This window comes from Colossoma macropomum, unplaced genomic scaffold, assembly GCF_904425465.1.
Source record: "Colossoma macropomum unplaced genomic scaffold, Colossoma_macropomum, whole genome shotgun sequence".
Classification (NCBI taxonomy): Eukaryota; Metazoa; Chordata; class Actinopteri; order Characiformes; family Serrasalmidae; genus Colossoma; species Colossoma macropomum.
The window spans coordinates 34928472-34948951 of NW_023494810.1; the positions used below are offsets into that span (position 1 = coordinate 34928472).

At 41.0% G+C, this 20480-nt stretch overlaps 1 protein-coding gene across 1 annotated transcript; it reads right to left on the reverse strand.

Annotated features, from left to right (window-relative positions):
• Positions 1–16747: 16747 nt before the first annotated feature.
• btg2 (B-cell translocation gene 2) lies at positions 16748–19810 on the reverse strand. The gene is made up of 2 exons (XM_036559326.1): positions 19404–19810; positions 16748–18092 (listed from the first exon to the last, which is right to left on the reverse strand). Exons 1-2 carry the CDS (start codon positions 19549–19551, stop codon positions 17743–17745), a joined length of 498 nt encoding a protein of 165 aa, XP_036415219.1. The 5' UTR covers positions 19552–19810; the 3' UTR covers positions 16748–17742.
• Positions 19811–20480: the final 670 nt, after the last annotated feature.

Here is a 20480-nt window from a genome sequence, read left to right on the forward strand (position 1 = left end):
CAATATGAATAAAGTGTGGTCATATCAGCCGCCCCAGTTAACTCTCACCTCCGTAATACACACAGAGAGTGTCGATGACACATAAAGGAAGGAAACGCCGTTCACACGTCCGCAGCTCGGCCTTTCAGCGTTAAATGTTTTCCCAGACGGTCAGCGCTGGTGACCCTCAGTCAGGCTTTGTTCTTTTTCAAATGCTAATTTTTTTTTACTTCAGTGCAATATTACTGAGTGATGTAATCAACCTTCTCCTTCCATTTCAGTCATTAACAGTCAGCTCCTAATTCTCTCGTTTGGGGTTTAATCTCATTCTGCTGTGCTGGTTCAGCTCCTGTTCTGCCTCACTGTTGATCAGCCAGCTCACTTTGGAGCTTTAGCAGTTTATTTTAGACCAAAAGGATCCAAAAAGAGACGAAATGAGTTTCAAACTTCACTTCGTACACTGATTCATATCTGAATTTACCGTTCCACCTTAAATGGTACATCTGAATTTACCATTCCACCTTAAATGGTATATCTGAATTTACCATTCCACCTTAAATGGTATATCTGAATTTACCATTCCACCTTAAATGGTACATCTGAATTTACCATTCCACCTTAAATGGTATATCTGAATTTACCATTCCACCTTAAATGGTATATCTGAATTTACCATTCCACCTTAAATGGTATATCTGAATTTACCATTCCACCTTAAATGGTATATCTGAATTTACCGTTCCACATTCCACTTTACTTTAAATATGCTAATTTAAAGCTTGACATCATACCAATAGCAGAACCCTTTTGGTGCTATATAGAACCCTTTTACAAAAAGTTCTATACAGAACCATACACAAGACATTCTCCATTAATCTGAAGAACCATTTCACAATGCAAAGAACCTTGTAATCATGCAAAGGGTTCTTTGAGTGTTTATGGTGCTATATAGAACCATTTTCTTTACTAAAGAAGCCCTTGAAGAACCATCTTTTTTAAGAGTGTATAAATAGACTTGCCTTGCCTACACCCTTAAAAAAGATGGTTCTTTAGCAAAGAAAATGGTTTCATGGAGAACCATGAACACTCAAAGAACCCTTTGTACAATTAAAGTGTTCTTTAGATTGTAAAATGGCCCTTCAGACTGATGGTGAATGTCTTGGGTAAGGTTCTATATGCAACCTTTTTGAAAAGGTTTCTTCTGTTGTTGTGGTATAAAGGGTTCTATATAGCACCAAAATGGGTTCTTCTGTTGTTACAACATAAGAACCCTTTTTGATGCTACATAAAACCCTTTTCAAAATAGGTTCTATATTATACCATATACAGCACATTTTCTATGAAAGCAGAGAACCCTTTCACAATGCAAAGAACCCTTTAATCATGTAAGTTGTTCTTTCAGTGTTCATGGTTCTATATAGAACCATTTAATTTACTAAAGAACCCTTGAAGAACCATCTTTTTAAGTGTTTAGTATAAGTTATAGCATATTAGACAGTGTATTATAGCATATATTATAATATAAACGTTGTATGACCTGAAGCAAAAAATAGTCATATATGATTTGAACCTTTTCAGTTCTAAATGTAAAAAACAGCATCAAAAAATAAAATAAATTGGCTTTATTTTAACACTGTATAACGTATGAACCCATAAATATCTACTAATAAACAGTGACGTTCTGTGTATCCGTCTCTCCTTCTTTGGTTGAGTTTACAGTAATGAGTATATCTGTGGAGTCAGTGTTGGACAGATGTCGTCTCAGATATTATAACAGTGTCTGAAAGCTGTGCTGTGAGCGGTGTGTGATTGTGGAACGGTTCTCTAAACCTGCTGTTCAGCTAAATTACACTGTCTGTGAGGATGCAGCACTGAAACAGCTTTTCAGTCTGAAACCAGGCTTAGCGCTCGTCTCTTCCACACACTAACATACACTCAGAGCAGCAGCAAACCACGAGACATAAACTCACAGACCAACAAATCTAATTTACACAGTATCTACATTTAGAGTTTCATTCAGCCTAATGAGAAACTGAACAACAGACTCAGTTTATATCACAATACCTACATTTAGAGTCAGTTATTCATTCAGCCTAATGAGAAACTGTAGAACAGGCTCAGTTTATATCACAATACCTACATTTAGAGTCGGTTATTCATTCAGCCTAATGAGAAACTGTAGAACAGGCTCAGTTTATATCACAATACCTACATTTAGAGTCGGTTATTCATTCAGCCTAATGAGAAACTGTAGAACAGGCTCAGTTTATATCACAATACCTACATTTAGAGTCAGTTACTCATTCAGCCTAATGAGAAACTGTAGAACAGACTCAGTTTATATCACAATACCTACATTTAGAGTCAGTTACTCATTCAACCTAATGAGAAACTGTAGAACAGACTCAGTTTATATCACAATACCTACATTTAGAGTCGGTTATTCATTCAGCCTAATGAGAAACTGTAGAACAGACTCAGTTTATATCACAATACCTACATTTAGAGTCGGTTATTCATTCAGCCTAATGAGAAACTGTAGAACAGACTCAGTTTATATCACAATACCTACATTTAGAGTCGGTTATTCATTCAGCCTAATGAGAAACTGTAGAACAGACTCAGTTTATATCACAATACCTACATTTAGAGTCAGTTATTCATTCAGCCTAATGAGAAACTGTAGAACAGACTCAGTTTATATCACAATACCTACATTTAGAGTCAGTTATTCATTTCTAATGATATTTATCCAGTAAGTGTGTAAAAGCTCACACTGTTAGATCAGGTGAAGATTTCCTGGTGTGTACTGAAGGTTTTTAGGTATAAATATCTGATTTATAAGCTAAACAGAAAGTTTACCAGCTTCAGCTGTTTTAGTGTTGCTAGCTAGGTTAGCGTCACAGCCTACACTGCTAGCTACTAGCATGGCTGACATTACTGTAAAAGATTTACAATATTTTCTCTGTTATATTATCATATATACACACATCACAGCAAATGCAGAAAGGAGATGACATGTAGCCTCGAGATACGACAGTTAAGTGGAGCTGCTCTGAGGCGGAGACACAGACGAGCTCAGCTAGCAGTGCTGAGAACTGCTGAGGTGTACGCTGCGATTACCTGTTAGCTACATTAGCCTTTTAGCTCCAGTGCTAGAACTAAAGAAGTTTCACCAAACCGGCTGATTGACTGTATTTGGGGTAAGAGGGGGAGCTGGGGAGCTTTCCTGTTCCTGTAAAGTTGTCTGGAGCAGTTTTAGTGAGCAGGAAGTCTGATTGAGAGGGGTTTTTTAGGGTTTACGATTCAGAACAAAGTCCTTGTTTAATCTGTCTGGTCTTATCTGAGTGAGAATAAAGTCAAACTGATAATCTGAACCGCAGACAACCGACAGACTCACTGCCTCTAAAATAAGGAGGAAAGAGTTAGAGAGTTAGAGTCTCATCAATAACACTACAGACCTGTCTAACCTCCCCACCTCTCTCTCTCTCTCTCTCTGTATGCCTCGTTTTCTCTCCCCCTCTCTCTCCTACCTCTGTCTCCTCTCTTTCTTCTCTCTCTCTCTCTCTCTCTCTCTCTCTCTTTCTCCTCTTTCTCATGCTATCTCTCTCTCTCTCTCTCTCTCTCTCTCTCTCTCTCTCTGTTGTTCTAATTAGGGCCTCCAGTCTGGTAGAGGATTAACTAAATGACCAAAATAAGGAGACACCCAACCAGAAACACACACACACACTGCCTAGGGGCTACAGAATTACTCCTGTGTGTGTGTGTGTGTGTGTGTGTGTGTGTGGTGTGTGTGTGTGTGTGTGTGTGTGTGTGGGTGTGTTCATTTGTGTATTTGTTTTTAGTACAAATATGTTGCGGTTGTATGAAAGTATACATATTATGTTTACACTGTCAAAACCAGACATTCAGTTCAACTGTTAAACTGACAAAGAAAGAACAAAACCTCCTCTACAATAATGCTAATTTCTACTAGCACTTCTAGGCTGTTTCTAATGTTGTGTTAGCGCTAAGCTAAAGACGATTCACATGAACATTGTTTACACGTTCCAGATTAAACACAGACATTGAAGCTTGTAATGGATGCTCCATATGTTTGAGCTTGTCTGTATCAGTAACTCTTTCATTCAGCCTTTTTGTTTGTGTTCAGGTGCTCACGTATATATGATGGAAGTTCACGTAAAAAGGTGAGTAATTTTGGGCCATTTCTGTTGATCTGTTCATCTTCAAACGTTCACACATTGCAAAAAGCAGCTGGTGCTTACAAATTAGATAAAAAAAAAACAAAAATAAAAACAAAATAGAAAGTTTTGTCCCAACAGCAATGATATATATAATACACATAGAACATATTATAATGTGCATATGGACACTTATATATAATACACATAGAACATATCATACTACATGTAGATACTTACATATAGCTATTTAGAATACATATGGAACAAATTATTATTACATATAGCTGCATATATATATATATATATATATATATATATAATACGTAAGGGACATATTATTATTACATATAGCTACTTATAAAACACTCCAGATATATCTTTATTATTACATATAGCTACTTACAATACTTACTGGACATATTATTATTATTATATATAGTCACTTATAATACATAACAGACATATTATTACATATATCTATTTATAATACATATCAGACATATTATTATTATCTATAGCTACTTTTATACTTATACAATACATATAGGGTATCTGTATGCACTGGTGTCCTGCTAAGGTCTAAAAACGAGTGTGTGTGTGAGGGTGTTTACCGTCTGATCTGGAGATTATGATTATAAATTTGGCACGAGACGGATTTAACTGGTGAAATCTGGTGGATTTGGAGCAGAGATGCGGCGGGTCTCACTGACGAATCTCAGGAAGTGTGTGTGTTTTATCTCACGCCTGTGTTGAGTGTGTGTGAGGTTTGGTGGAGGATGGTGGGGGTCCCGCTGTGGAACGGTGGGAAAGTACCCAAAGCCAAACCTGCCTGGATACAGAAACAGCCAATCACGCGCCAGCACAACACAAACACACTCAGAGTGGCTTCAGCAGCTGAGGGGTCAAAGGGCACCCATTTGTTTGAACTCTGCACCATTTGGGGGGAAGAAGGGGGGGGCAACCCGAGAAAGACTCCAACAACAACAAAGAAAGTTTGGAAAGTTTTGGACAATTTCACCTCCACCTGCTAAACACCGACACTGCAGACCAAAAGAGTGGACACAGCAGGGACTTACAGTAAAGTTGCAGAGTAAAAACATTTTATTTATATTAATAAATAACAGACGGTAAGAAAGGAAAGTAGTTTATTGACCCCTCAGAGTCGAGAGATACTTTTAATTTGCTTTATATATTATACATAATTAAATATTAGATTACTGGGTGAGACATAAATTACATTTATATGAAACTATATTTATAATCAGTTCACATTCTGTATCAACAGGTTCTGCAGTTTTCTGACTGTAGTTTTAAGTATTTCAAAGCATGTTTTTCATCCTAGCAACAGTCACTTTACTCTAAGATAATGGGACTACTTAGATGTCTTTACAGCGGTGGTGATAGGAACCAGGGGTCGCCATGACTACAACACAAATATAGACATTTTATTTACTATCCAGAACCACCAGTGAACCTACACGAGTCTTCTGAGTTTTATAGGGAATGCTGGTGATGGAAAATAGTGGAAAATGAAAATAAAGGTTTAAAAATGAAAATAAAAGGTTTTCTTCAGGGACTATTTTACCTTAGAATACATTTTAGGCCCAAAATCTTCTCAAAACTATCATAAACAGTGTCTCAGTCATCAGGCAGTGAATTCATAACCATTTCACGTAGGAACTTTCTGTGAGGGAGCTTTTAGAGGTGGACGTCTGGTTCCTATCACCACCACTGTGAACAGTTCTGACTCGGTAAGTTTATCTAGAACAGAGCGTTTCACACCAAACCACTCTGAACCGCTCTGATTACATCTTAACCACTTAATTATGCATTATTTTTTAATTAGAGGAATTCCCCTTTTAAAACACACGTTGGAAACATTGGCCTCATTCTCCTGTATCTCCCTAAGTTTGTTCTTAAGTGTGTTCTTGAGAAAGATCGTAAGAATAAGTCTACGTCAGATTCATGACGTGTTCCTAAAGCACAGAACTGTTCTCAGTTTGTTCTTACCTAAGAACAAATCCCAAATAAGAGAACAGTGGTGAATGTCAGAATCTTCGTAAAAACTGCGTAAGTGGGTTTAAGAAGATTTTTTTTTTTTTCGTAAGAAGAGTTGGTGAATGAGGCCCAATGTTCAGGGCTTCTTTGCTTGACCTTGTTTTTCGCTGTGTAAACTGTTGTATAAAGCAGTGGAACTGTGGAGGTGGTGGTTATGGTGAATAACATCACAGCTCAGATGATCTACTGTGACCAGATCACAGCTGTGATGGTCACACACGACTCTCTCTCAGCCCTGCATTGCTAAACACTACAAAAATCATAAAACTGAAATCATTTGTCTCAATTTCTAATTTCAGGATATTTTTATTGATGTCTGTACTTGTTTCTCTGTTAACTGATTATTTAGGCCCCTCAGGTCTCTATATAGCTGCTGTGTTCATTTTTAGTGTTTGTCATTTTCTGTTATGTTGTCAGTTGTGAGGTTTTTTGTCTTATTTGGCCCGGGTGTTGCTTTGCTCTTGTTATTTTATCCCTCTCTTGTATTTCCCTTTTCCTCAGGTGGCTTCTGCTGTTTGCCAGGCCACCAATGTGTATAAGAATATATATATATATATATAAGAATATTGTATCCCCATTTTTGTCATTTTTCAGTTTTTGGCATAATTTGAAAATGCCTGTTGCTCTTTATATTGTGTGTAAATTTCATGATGAATGGACCAAAAGAAACGGCCCAAAATTACTTGGAAAACATTCTGGTTCCATTGACTTACATTAAAACTAAAGTATGTATTTTTCCTTCTCCTGTAAAGTTACCATTTTGGAGATACAGAGTTTTGTTCCGACAGCAGTATATTCTTAATGACCTCCTTGGTTTCAATAAAAGGTTAAATAAAAAAATTAACAAATAAATCGGCACAAGTGGTCGCCCCCTATACCCTGATTTGCAGATAAAAGTCCATAAACTCCTGTATTTCACCTTTTACATGCATTTTACACCCTGAATATGTAGATCCAGACGTGTTAGTGAGAATGTTTTCACAGCTGGCTCTGAAATGAAGCAGTCTGTTGTTGTTCTGTCAGTCTGCGCTGATAACCGTGTCCTTTTTAGACCTCTATCTCTGTCCTGGACGAGGTTTCATCAGTCAGACTAAAGTGCATGTCGGTGTTGATGAAGCTAAAAACAGTATGATCTCGGAGTGAGAATGAGGCCGTATACTCACAGATGTCTCAGTCCTGCTGAGGTGTTACAGTCACCGTTTACACCGGCTTTATGATGTAATTCCTCCTCATACGGCCCAATAAACACCTTGACTCACAACAACAACACAGCGACAGACTTACAAACAACAGCTCATCTGTGTTTCACTTACATTAACTTGCACACCCACTAAGCTCCACACACCGAAAAAGAGCTCTGGGTGGGTGGGGTGGTCCTCGGTCTCACCCCCATCACTCGCGACGCTAGTCAAGGCGGTTAGCTGGTGTAACAGAATTAGCCGTTAGTGCTCTCCTCCAAGCGTGTTGAGCCCCAGTGACGTTGCTTTAGCAACAGTTTGTAAAGATGTGGTTGAGCTTTGTGTGTCTCGAAGGAAGAACGTGCTGGACTTCACCCTCCTAGCTTCATAGAGGGAGATCTAGCTAACGAGAAGAACCAAATACCAACTTAAATTCCCTTCAAAGCCCATCAGCTTGTTGAAAAATGTGTGAAAAAATGAAGATCTAATTTGGTCTTTCTTGAGAACAAAAACTTGTTTACAGTGGAGAAACACAAACAGCAGGTTATTCTCTTTAGTACAAAGTTATATTACAAATGTGGAAACTACTCTTAAAAAAGATGGACTCTTCCAGCGTTCTTCAGTAAAGAAAGTGGTTCTATATAGAACTATTTTCTTTACTAAAGAACCCTTGAAAAACACATCTTGTGTAGAGTTGGTACCAACGTATGAGGTGGGTAAATGAACTGATCAATGTATTGCATTTGGAGAAACTAAGATTTCTAGACAATACTGTATAACTGTGTGTGTAACTGTAACTGTGTAACTGTGTAACTGTGTAACTCTATATTTAAAGTATAAAATTAGGTTTCTGTAAGTTGTAACTCTACAGTACGTTTGTTATTATTTGTTTTATTTAAGGTAGTGAAACTAAAACCTGTGAACACCTGAGCATGGAATCTGAACCCGACCTGAGTCCGTATTCAGAAAATCACAACAGAACCTCACTAAACCCGATACGAGCAGTCGGGTTCTGTCAGTGGTAATTACCTCAGGCTCAGGCCAGGATAGCCTTAAGGCCTCGAAATACTTCCAGCGAAATTAAACCGAACCTCCTTTGCAAGCTGACAAGCAGCGGTTTTGCATTTGCAGTGAACAATCACGAGCTTGCGTCTGTCTGTGTTCTGTATTTATTGTGTGTGTATATATATATATATATGTAGTCTGTTATCCCACTATATCCTTCTTAGTTACACTGCAAAAAATTGTATCTTGTCAAGTAAAAGTATCTTAAATATAGTCTATAAATCTAATATTTCTCCTGTTGAGATTGTTGCTTAGTTTAAGATCATTTCTAGACATTTTACTTGTTTTAAGTAATTTTATTAAGTAAAATTATCTCACTATCACTATATTAGATGTAATGTAACCATGTAAGTAATGTTGTAAGAAATGTTCTTGAAACCAGTAAAATTATCTGCCAGTATAGTGAGATATTTTTACTTGATAAAATTACCTCAAACAAGTCTCGAAATAAGCAAGATAATCTTATAATAAGTGCACAACCACGTCAAAATGGGAAATATGAGAAATACCAAATAGATTTCAGATCATTTCACTTGACAAGATACCATTTTTTGCAGTGTGTGTCCTTGTCTTAATGTTTATGCACCAGAGAAGCAGCCTAAGTGTGTTCCGTTACACTGCACCACTGGATGTGTATAATTGAAAGTTGAATTGAATAGAATTGAACTGATGTCTACAGAGTTCACTCGGCTATTACGTCATACTGTCTGCCAAAGCCAGGCGCCCGTCATCTCTGCATGAAGCACACCGAGGCCTTCAGAGTACGTGTGAGGACTGTGCGGGTGCTGTAAACACCACTGCCTGCATCGCGGCAGGAGAGGACGGCATTATGTGGACAAAATGGTCTTGTTGTTGGCAGTGCGGAGAGAGGCGGAGCGGTGTTGTCGGGGGGGAAGTGACAGATGGCGGAGTGTCCGAGGTCTCCTTTAGGGGGCTGGTAGGGGAGTTAGAAGGGTCTATTGTCTCCCTCAGCAGACGCCGTGATCCTGACAGAAGCGGCTCAGTGAAGCCGACTGACCCAGTCGTGTGGCGGCGGGGGCCGGGGTGATGGGAGGGGGCAGTTTCCTTATGTGGTGGGCAGAGGAGGACAGGGCCTATTTACCTCCATTCACACTCTATCCCTCCCTTCCTCCCTCCCTCCCTCCATCCGTCCGTCCATTCACAGTGGGCACAGGCCTCAGACTGGGCATTCTTATGGAAATGTTTATTTAGCTCGGCCGTGCGTTTGTGTGTAGGCAGTAGTGGATCTGCGGTGACTCTGAATAGTGACGCTGAGCCCCCTGTGCCATCTGCTACCAGCACACATACATACATATATACGTACTTTCTGATCCCCCCACAACAATAATACTACGCCACATAGGCCTCTTTTCCACTGCAGGGCCGAACGGTGTCTTTTCAACATGGTTAGCTAAACCATACTCAGATCCACAGAACCATTCGGTTGACTCTGACTAACAAAAGCTTTACTGACACAACTTTAGGAGATAGAGACTCACATCTGAGGAAGCAAGGCGAGTGGCTGATGTTAGAGGGACAAAAAGCTGAAATCAGACCTGTTCTGTGATGTTTTGTAGCCTCCTAGCTAAGCTAATGCTACCTGGCCCCTCTCTCCTAACTTAGCTTAGCTAGTGAGATTGAAACACCCCAGCGCAGGTTCGAGTCGACTAACTGATCAGTGACAGAAAGACGAAATCAAACCTGTTCTGTGATGTTTGAAGCTGTAGCCTGCTAGGCTAAGCTAACACAAATGTACGGTGCCTCTCACTGCAGTACAGACTCAGTTCCAGTGAACTGATTATTAAAAACACTCAATTAGAGGATAAAGACTCACATCTGAGAGCACAGATTTGATTGTCTGGTGCTGAAGTAACAGAAAGCTGAATTGTTCTGTGGTGCTCTGAGCCGTACCCTGCTGGGTGACGCTCATGCTAGCATAGTTAGCTGGTTACAGGTGCCACCCACTGCAGCAGAGGCTCAGATTCAGTAACTGGTGCTCAAATAACACCCATTTACAATCTGAGATACACAGACATGGAGCTGGACTGACAGACAGAATCAAACGTGTGTTGTGGTGAGTGCTGTGTGTGTTGCTATTAGCCTGTTAGCCACTCTTGTGTTTATCTTCAGGATGTCCTGTCTCTGATTTAGCAACACAGTAGAAGGGAAAAGAAACCGTAACTGGTCTCACAGGGTCCGCACCAGCACGGAACGGCACAGTACGGCCCTAAGAACCATTCGGTTCTACAGTTAAAAAGAGGTTACTGATACAGCAATATGTGGTGTCGTCATTCAGTGCATGGTCACTTTATATTTGAGTAAAAAACACTGGAAAATCTGTACTTTTCCATCTAAAATGGTTTGATTCGTTTGAATAAACTGCTCAGTGTTGTACAGATCAGCGCCAAGAAGAGTATAACTGTCAAATTAGTGAGGTAAACGCTTCCACTAGCTGTTAGCTACATTAGCCTCACAGCTCCAGCGCTAAAACTAAAAAAGAAAACACGTCTTTGCTGATTTGCTGATGAACATTTGGAGTGGGGAAACATTCCTGTTTAACCTTCCACTGATTTTTTTAAACTCCCCCATAACTCAGTGTGTGAGGTGTAAACAGAGTGATTCAGTGAGATTTTAGCCTCATTCATCTTTGTGGGATAAAACCACATTTTCAAAAATCAATGCTATCTCACCATGCGGTAAACAAAACACCCAGATAGCAGCATATATCGGTCCACTGACTTGATAAGTTAGGCACCCCCCTGACTATTTGCTGCTGCTCGTCCCCCCTTGGACCACCCAGGTTACTGTCCTGCATACAAGCTCTAACTAGTTTTTAATCTCCTCAAACAGACTTTTATTTTAGAAAATTAACTAAGACAAACATAACAGAGAAAAATAATGACTAGGCCTGATATAAAATTATTTTAGAGCAAATGTTGTCACTGGGTGACCAGGGTCATTTCTGTGTGGAGTGCATGTTCTCCCTGTGTCTGCGTGGGTTTCCTCCCACAGTCCAAAAACATGCGGTCAGGCCAATTGGACATGCTAAATTGCCCCTAGGTGTGACTGTGTATGTCTGTCTGTCTGCCCTGCGATGGACTGGCGACCTGTCCAGGGTGTGTCCTGCCTTCCGCCCAATGACAGCTGGGATAGGCTCCAGCACCCCACCGTGACCCAGAAGGATAAGCGGTTTAGATGATGTGTGTGTTGTCGTGGACTAGATTAAAATTATTTACTAAACTAACTTACAGAGTGTAACCAAAGAAAGGAGGGAAGGAAAAATCAGTAAATTGGACTGTGAGTGAAAAATGAGTGATGATAAGTGGAATTTTGCCTGATACTCTGCTTAAACACTGGTGGACCGCCCAGAAAACGCTGAGCGAAACTCCAGTGGACCACCAGCTTTGCCATCAGCGGGCCGACAGTGGTCCAGTAGACTCTTGCTATCAGGGCAGTTCCAAACCTGATATGTTTTGTCCTCCAAACATTTTTCTCCAAAATGGATCTGTATTACAAGGTCGCCAAGCAGTCAAAATACAAATTATCTGGGCTTAGAAAATATCTTAAGCAGTGACCTTCATATTAACCAGTCTGGGAGAAAAGCCTCCAAACGTCCACACTTTCTTACTGCAGTGGACAGAAACAAGGCTTTACGACCTGCTCCACACCGACTCGGCCGTGTCTGGAACATGCTGGTGAGTTATTTCTGAAACAAGAGCTGGATTTAGAACTTATCCAGAGAAGATCAATCAACATTATGGCCAAATCTGATTCCTCTCCACTGCAGTCACGATGACGTGAAGCTGCTGTAAAACTTTCAAATGACGCGTTTGTGCTCGTTCATCCTCCAAATGACTGAGAAAAGCGTGGCAAAAGTCTCAGGAATCAAAATCCACTGTCCTGCACTGCGGCACGTACGACCAGACTGAGAAAGAACACTGGCTGCATCAGTTTAGCCTTTCTTTTACTCTGTTTGGTCAGTTTGTATAGTTTTAAAGCTTTTACATACTTTAAGCTTGGTGGTAATACAGGGATTAGTGTAATACTGTGGTAAGTGTTGTGCAGAGAGACATAAATAAACTTAAAACCTCTATAAAGCATCATCATAAGACCGACAGCCTCACCAAAACCCCACACAAACCAGCAGGCGAGGTATATTTACCAGAGCCGCTGCCTGGGCAGAGCCAGGAACATCAGCAAGGACGTTTCTCATCCTAACCAGGGACTTTTTACCCTCCTCCCATCTGGCAGGCGTTACAGGAGCCTCCGCTCCCGAACCAGCAGGTTCAGGAAGAGCTTCTCCCCTGAGGCTGTGACCCTGCTGAACTCCACACCGTCACTTTAACCGCTTCACTGCACTCACTGCACTGTTACTGTACTTTATGTCCTGGTATTATTGCACTATTCATATTTGCACAGACAGTTACTGTACATATTTTTACTCTGCATTCTTATCATTTTACATATCGCTGTTGTCGGAACAAAACCTCGTATCTCCACAACGGTAATTTTACAGGAGAAGGAAAAGACATACTTTACGTTTAATGTAAGTCAATGGAACCAGACGTTTTACCAAGTCATTTTGGGTCATTTCTGTTGGTTCATTTATTATGAAATTTACAGACAATGTAAAGAACAACAGGTACTTTCAAACAATGTCAAAAACTGAAAAATTACAAAAATGGAGATACAAGGTTTTGTTCTGATTGCAGCGATGCATTTGCATTCTCTCCACTCACACTGTATGTATGTATATTTATACTTGCAATATCTATATTTTTTACCACTCTACTGTCCTTAATTGTACATATTGTAACCACAGCATCACTTACCATGATTACTCTCCTGCACTTTATATGTTAATAATACTGTGTTTTGCACTTCTGGTCAGATGCTAACTGCATTGCGTTGGCTCTGTACCTGAACTCTGCACAGTGACTATAATGTTGAATCTAATCTAATCTAATATCGTTGTTTGAGTTTGCATCACTTAAACCTGCCCATGCACAGCAGGCCTGGTGCATCACTAAGGGTCAGAAATAAGAGGGCAGATGACGGAGAGCGCATGGCTTAATACGTAACGGCAACTCAGGAACTGGACATTTCTATCTGAGCACAAAACACTGACTGGGAAATCTGTACTTTATCCATCTAAGCTGATTTGATTCTTTTGAATGAACTGCTCAGTGTTGTACAGATCAGCACGGAGAAGAGTATAACTGTCAAATTAGTGAGGTAAACGCTTCCTCTACCTGTTAGCTACATTAGCCTCACAGCTCCAGCGCTAAAACTAAAGAAGAGAACTTCAGACAGTAAACACATCTTTGCTGATCAACTACATTTGCAGTGGGGAGACATTACTGTTTAACTGATTATTCAACATTCATCCAATATTCCGTGTGTGAGATGTGAACAGAGAGATTCAGAGTGGTTTGGTGTGAAACGGTTCAGATGTCTTTACAGTGGTGGTGATAGGAACCAGGGGTCACCATGACTAAATACCTCGTTTACACCTGGTCTCTTCCTATGTCCAGTATTTGGATTGTGTCCTGATAAGATTTAGTCTCATAAATTAACATTCGGTAGTCAGATGCATCACCAGTTAGTCAGACCAAAATCTGATTGCTGTATGGGACAGAATATGCAAATTAGTTCATTACACAGCAACCAGTTACCAACTGTTTATCCATTCAGCCTCTTCATCTGCAGTGTGTTTTGTACAGTCGTGTCTGTCTGTGTTGATATTAAGCATTTCTTTTCATCCCCAAACATGAATGTCCTCCATGATTATCCGCCTCACAGACATGGAACTCAGTGATGCACTGCATGGCGAGGAGTTTCAGTTGTACTGGTAGGACTTTCAGTTATACTGGTAGGACTTTTAGTTTTACTTGGAGGGGTTTCAGTTGTACTGGGAGAAGTTTCTGTCGTACTGGTAGGAGTTTCGGTTGTACTGGGAGGGGTTTCAGTTGTACTGATAGGAGTTTTAGTTGTACTGGGAGGGGTTTCAGTTGTACTGATAGGAGTTTTAGTTGTACTGGGAGGGGTTTTGGTTGTACTCTCCAAAACCACCGGTGAACCTACACGAGTCTTCTGAGTTTATATGGAATGTTGATGATGGAAAATAGTGGAAAATCTGAAATAATAAGTTTTCTTTGGGGACTATTTTGCCTCACAGCGCCCTGCATGTATCCCTCCACCATGAATGGAGTTTCAGTTCTCTAAACTATCATAAAACAGTGTCTCAGTCATCAGGCAGTGAATTCATAACCATTTCATGTAGGAACTTTCTGTGAGGGAGCTTTTAGAGGTGGACGTCTGGTTCCTATCAACACCACTGTGAACTGTACCATTCAATTAATCCAAATTAGAATAACTAATTCCTCTTTAACTCTCATTATTCAGATGCCTCAAATTTACACCTGAAATCAACAGGTCAGTAAACTCTACAACCCCCCACTCCCGCCCCCGACAGCTGCCCACTGAGCAGGGCTGTCGGATTGTGTATAAAGTCACATCTAAACTCTTCGTTAGTGCAGTCAGTTTATAAGCGAGCGGATTCGTAATCTCCTTTCTCAGAAGTCTGTTCTGGCTGCCACGGCAACCGTGGAAAAAAAAACACCAACAACAAAACCTCCCACCTAAACCACACAGGCTCTCCGCTCGGCTCCATCTCCTGCTGTAGGTGTGTCTGAGGAACATGTCCAGGCCTGCGTCTGTGTGAGGAGATAAGCCGGTCGGCCTGCTGGGCTTCAGCAGGACTCGACATGAGGCAGAAAACCACACACAGCACAGGAGGAGCTGTTTACCAACCACACACCGGTGTGGAGGAACAATCAGAGAACTGCGCAGACTGTTGAAAGCTGTTTAGATAAGCATTTAATTGCTCAAGAACCCTAATGTCAGAATAAATACAAATAATATTTAACACAGTAAGTGGTGACTTTATGTTAATGTGCTCATTTAAACATTTACTAATCTCTCCTGGAGGAGATGAGACGATGTAGGTATCGTCCAGAACCTGTTTTGTCCGATCAATAGTTCATTAACTCATTAAATCAGGAGCCGCTAATAGAGCTGAACAGATCCTGTGATGTTTGGAGAGCAGCGAAATGTCGGGGATCAAACCTGAGCTCTTCTGACCAACTAATAACCACTTTTTTGAAAACTAGAATTTATTTTTTACTGCATTAGTTTGTGTCTATTTGAATGTTATATACTGATTTTAACATTTTGCTTAGGTACCCAAGACTTTTGCACACACACACACCACACACATCTCGCTGCTGTCGGAACAAAACCTCGTATCTCCAAAATGGTAACTTTACAGGAGAAGGAAAAACATACCTTACTTTTAATGTAAGTCAATGGAACTAGAATTTTTAAGAAGCCATTCTGGGTCGTTTCTTTTGGTCCTTTCATCATGAAATTTACACACAATGTAAAGAACAACAGGCATTTTCAGATTATGTCAAAAACTGAAAAACGAAAATGGAGACACAAGGTTTTGTTCCGACAGCAGCGACATATATATATATATATATATATGTATGTATATGTGTGTGATTGCTAATGCTATTCAAGATATATACACACACACACACACACACAAACTAGAAATTACTCTAGCTCACTAGTTTGATCCTTTAACCATCTAAACTAGTGCAGGATAGGGGTGGGCAATATGACGATATCTTTCATTATCGTGATAAATTACATCATGATATCCTTTTATGAGCATATCAATATCATCAGCACTTAAAACTGCATGTTTGATTAAAAACTGCATCATTAATCCTGTTTGATTTGATTTAGTGCAGCAGGGAGAGAAATGTTGAATACAAACCACTGTATTCATAGTTTTTGATGGTATTTATTATTCTGTTTCAACTTATCAAATGTCAGAAAAAAAAGTCTATATTGTGACATCATGTATTGTGAAAACTTATTGTACTGTGATATTGCATTTGTCATATTGTTGAGCTACAGCATGCTGTATATTGCTCTGACAGAATTTGTGACGGCTGTGCGCTTGTTCAAAAACGCACCACTAATGTGAATCAACAAAGTAACTATGGTTTAAGACCTGCCTGCAGTATTTTAGCCAAAATATAACCTACAAAAACTCCTCCTAAACTATAATTGGTCAGAGTGTTCACAGCACAATGTGACTGGCTAAAAAGCTCATTTGCATATTGCAGCACTAAACAATCTGCATCAAATAACAATAATGCAATAATTCAACTATACTGTGCAGTTCTTCAAGGAAGACACAGAGGAGGATCTCATTCATAAAGTTTTTTTATTGTAATAAAAATCGCACAAAACTGTACAGTTCTCTATATATGCACAAATTCATTAAAAAAAAAAATGTACATTAAAAGCATACTGTGCTTCAAATAGCTTACAAACTACACTGTCTCTGCCTAAAACAGTAAACAACGGGCTGCTCAGCAGCCCAAAGAGAGAGAGAGTGAGAAAAATGCTACAGGAGACGAGTGCGTCTCTCTCGCTGGCGAAGAGAACAGGCCTCACGGAGCCGACAACGACCAACCAATCACCTCACAGCTTTAGACTCATTTCAGGACATCACAACAACTCAGGACGAGGGAGAGAGAGAGAACGGGGGGAAAAATGAGATTTTAAACCAAAAGCAAGTATTTTTGGAACACCCTGCATATTGCACAATAAGAGTTAAGACGTTTGGCAGTTTGTTCGACGTTAAGGAGGTGGTGACACCGTCGTTAAGGCAGCAGAAACTGGAGAGTTTTTCCTTGTAAGGTCCTTTAAAGCAGCGCCCACAACGTCGGCGGTCATTCTGTGCAGCACAGAGTCTGAATGAAACGTTTTAGTACCTAAACTAGCACCTCTCGCCCGGTTCTGATTGCTTTTACATTCTCGCGAGAGGCAGAACGCTCGTTATTGCACCGCGACGTCTGCCAGCACCAGTGTTTGCGGGTAGGTTTATGCTAAAAAGGGTCACAGTGTGTTGCCAGATTGTAGTACAAGTACAGATACTGACTTAAAACAGTGCAAGGAACTCAAGTGGTCCATGTAAAGAGATCCTAACAGGAACCTCACTAAATAGGCAGTGCTTTAGATTTTCAGAACTTAAAGTCGAGAGGGTAGAATTTGGCTTCAAATGAGCGTGAAATGTCTAGAAATGTCAAAGCCCCATGGAAATAAAAATAAAAAAAAACAAATAAACACAAACAAAACTGTCTGATGAAGGCCGACCGACGCGAGCCCAGCTTTCGGCCCGTCTCCTGCCGCGCTCCTTAGCTGGAGACGGTCATCAGGTAGTTTTTGGGAGGGCTCGTGCGGCCGCCCATCATAAAGCGGTTTTTGCAGCTCAGAGTCTGGTCGAACGGCGACGGTGCGGGCGCCGGGGGTTCGGCCTCGTACAGGACGCAGATGGAGCCGTCTTCGCCGATACGGTACGACACCTCGTACGGGTCCACCCACAAGGTCAGTTCACGGGGGAGAAGGGAGAACAACTGGCTGCTGGTCAGTCCGATCCGGCAGGCCGCTTTGCCTATAAGGGGGTCCATCTCGTGGTTGATTCGGATGCAGCGGTAGCCTGAACCTTTCTGTGGCCTGTCTGGGAACCAGTGGTGCTGGTAGTGTTCTGTAAGGGGAAAAAATAAGAAGAAAAATAAGTTAAAACATTAAAATAAAAACATCCAAGCAAACAAGCTTAAAATAATGACCATCACACCAAACTGAAAGCTAATGAAGGCTGCTTTGGCCTTGTTTGGTTGAGAACAGCATGCATCTGTGGCTAGGGTAGCTACATAGACTGGGGATGGTTGTGATGTCACAAAGCTGAGAGGTGAACTGAGCGAAATTCACATGTACAACAAAAACACACTGCTGTGCTGCACACACACTTGAACAGTTCAAGGGTCCTTTAATAAAGACAGGGGTTCTATATAGAACCCTTTCAGGCTTTGTATGGTGAAACGGTTCTTCAGAGTGATACAGAATGTGGTTCTAAACATTTTTGAAAATGGTTCTATACAGCACCAAAGAGTTCTGCTATTGTTATGAGCTTAGCATAACAATAGCAGAACCCTGCAAAGAACCATTTAAGCATGAAAGGGTTCAGTACAGACTCATGGCTCTAAAAAGAACCCCCTCCTTAAAGAGGAGTGTGTGTTAAAATAAGTAACAGTAAATGGTTTGGTTTTAACTTAGAGTATTTTTTTAATTTCTAAGCGAATATGTGGCTTAGCTACTGTTAATAAAATGTTCCATCCACATATTAAACAAATGCAGAACCCAAAGCAGGTAAAGGTAGCAGATTAAGCTCTTATCCAGCCCAGCCATCGAACATATGCTTCCAACAGGCTCGCCATCTGCCCCACAGGGGTTTAACCAGGCAAGCTGTAGCTTCTCAAAGGAGAATCCCACCCATGTTTCACATTTTCTTCATAACTCAGTGTGTGAGGAGTGATTCAGAGTGACTCAGAGTGGTTTGGTGTGAAATGGTACAGATGTCTTTACAGTGGTGGTGATAGGGAACCAGGGGTCGCCATGACTACAACACAAATACAGACATTTTATTTACTATCCAGAACCACCAGTGAACCTACACGAGTCTTCTGAGTCTATATGGAATGTTGATGATGGAAAATAGTGGAAAATCTGAAATAATAAGTTTTCTATCATAAACAGTGTCTCAGTCATCAGGCAGTGAATTCATAACCATTTCACGTAGGAACTTTCTGTGAGGGAGCTTTTAGAGGTGGACGTCTGGTTCCTATCACCACCACTGTGAACAGTTCTGACTCGGTGAGTTTCTCTGGAACGAAGCGTTTCACACCAAACCACTCCGTTTACTCCTTCGCCGATTCATTATGCAGAGAATTTTGAAAAATCGGTGGAGCTCCCCTTTAGAACAAAGCACTGCAGTGTAAAGATATAAGCTCATATTTACCGGACAGCGCTTGCTGTAGACAGTCTCTGAACACCTGAAGCTGCTTTTCGCTGAGGAAGCCCCTGGACCGGAGCAGTCTGGACACAAAACTGGCTGCAGCAGAGACTTCGGCCAGCATTTCGGCTCTGGATCCGCAGCTGTGGTCCATTTTAATCCGGATGTCCTCCGCTGGGGTCTGGTAGAGTTCTTAATGGTAGTGATCTAGTACAACAACAACAACGCTGTACTGAATCCACGACGTCGATGCTGGTTCTTTCGGTCGTTGCTTCAAAGTAAAGTAGTTTAAAGCAACAAGTGGGATCCTTGCATTCTTCTAAAAGCGGAAAAACTTGTCCAAGAAAGTCCAAGTAGTATAAAATTCGCTCCCTGTCGCCTCCAAACTCCCCGTCTCTGTGTGTAAACAGCCTCCAGCTGCCTCTTTATCCAGCAAGGCACACAAAGGCTGACGTCAACCGCCCCTCGCCAGCTCGATTGACGGCGCGCCGACCAATGAGAAACGCCGGATGGGTCCCGCCCACCGCGTCCTCGCACTCTGATTGGTCTCAGTCATGGAAAACGAGGCGCTGAGCTGAGCGCAGTGGTTTTCCGTCCGCTTCCAAATATGGAGGTTGACGTCAGGCTCGGCCTCAACGTTCGTGACGACAGCGGGATCAGAAAAACTCCCTTTACCGAAACTTTCGATGGACTTTCATAGCGAGTGTTTTGTAATTTCCTCTCACTGATTCCTCTTTTTGTGTTTAGACACTACAGACACACACAGGCGGCTTACTTACAGAAACATGGCCGCGGTGCTGCTCCCTCAGGGTGATTCTCCAGCTCAGCCATTGTTCTCAAACGACCGCCTGATTACAGCGCATTCAGCTTCTGTGAAATCTTAGAGCTGTGTTGGAGATTTTAGGCCATCTGAAAGCGGGCACAGCAGAAAAACAAGATGAAGTATGAAATGCTCGTTTAAAGCAGTGAAGCTAACAGGCTAGTTGAGCTGTTTGTGAAGTCCTCTGGCTGACTGGGTTCAGTTTTAGGACACAGTTAAGCGGAAACTACAACGTTTTTGACAAAAATACTGAGTAAAAGTAA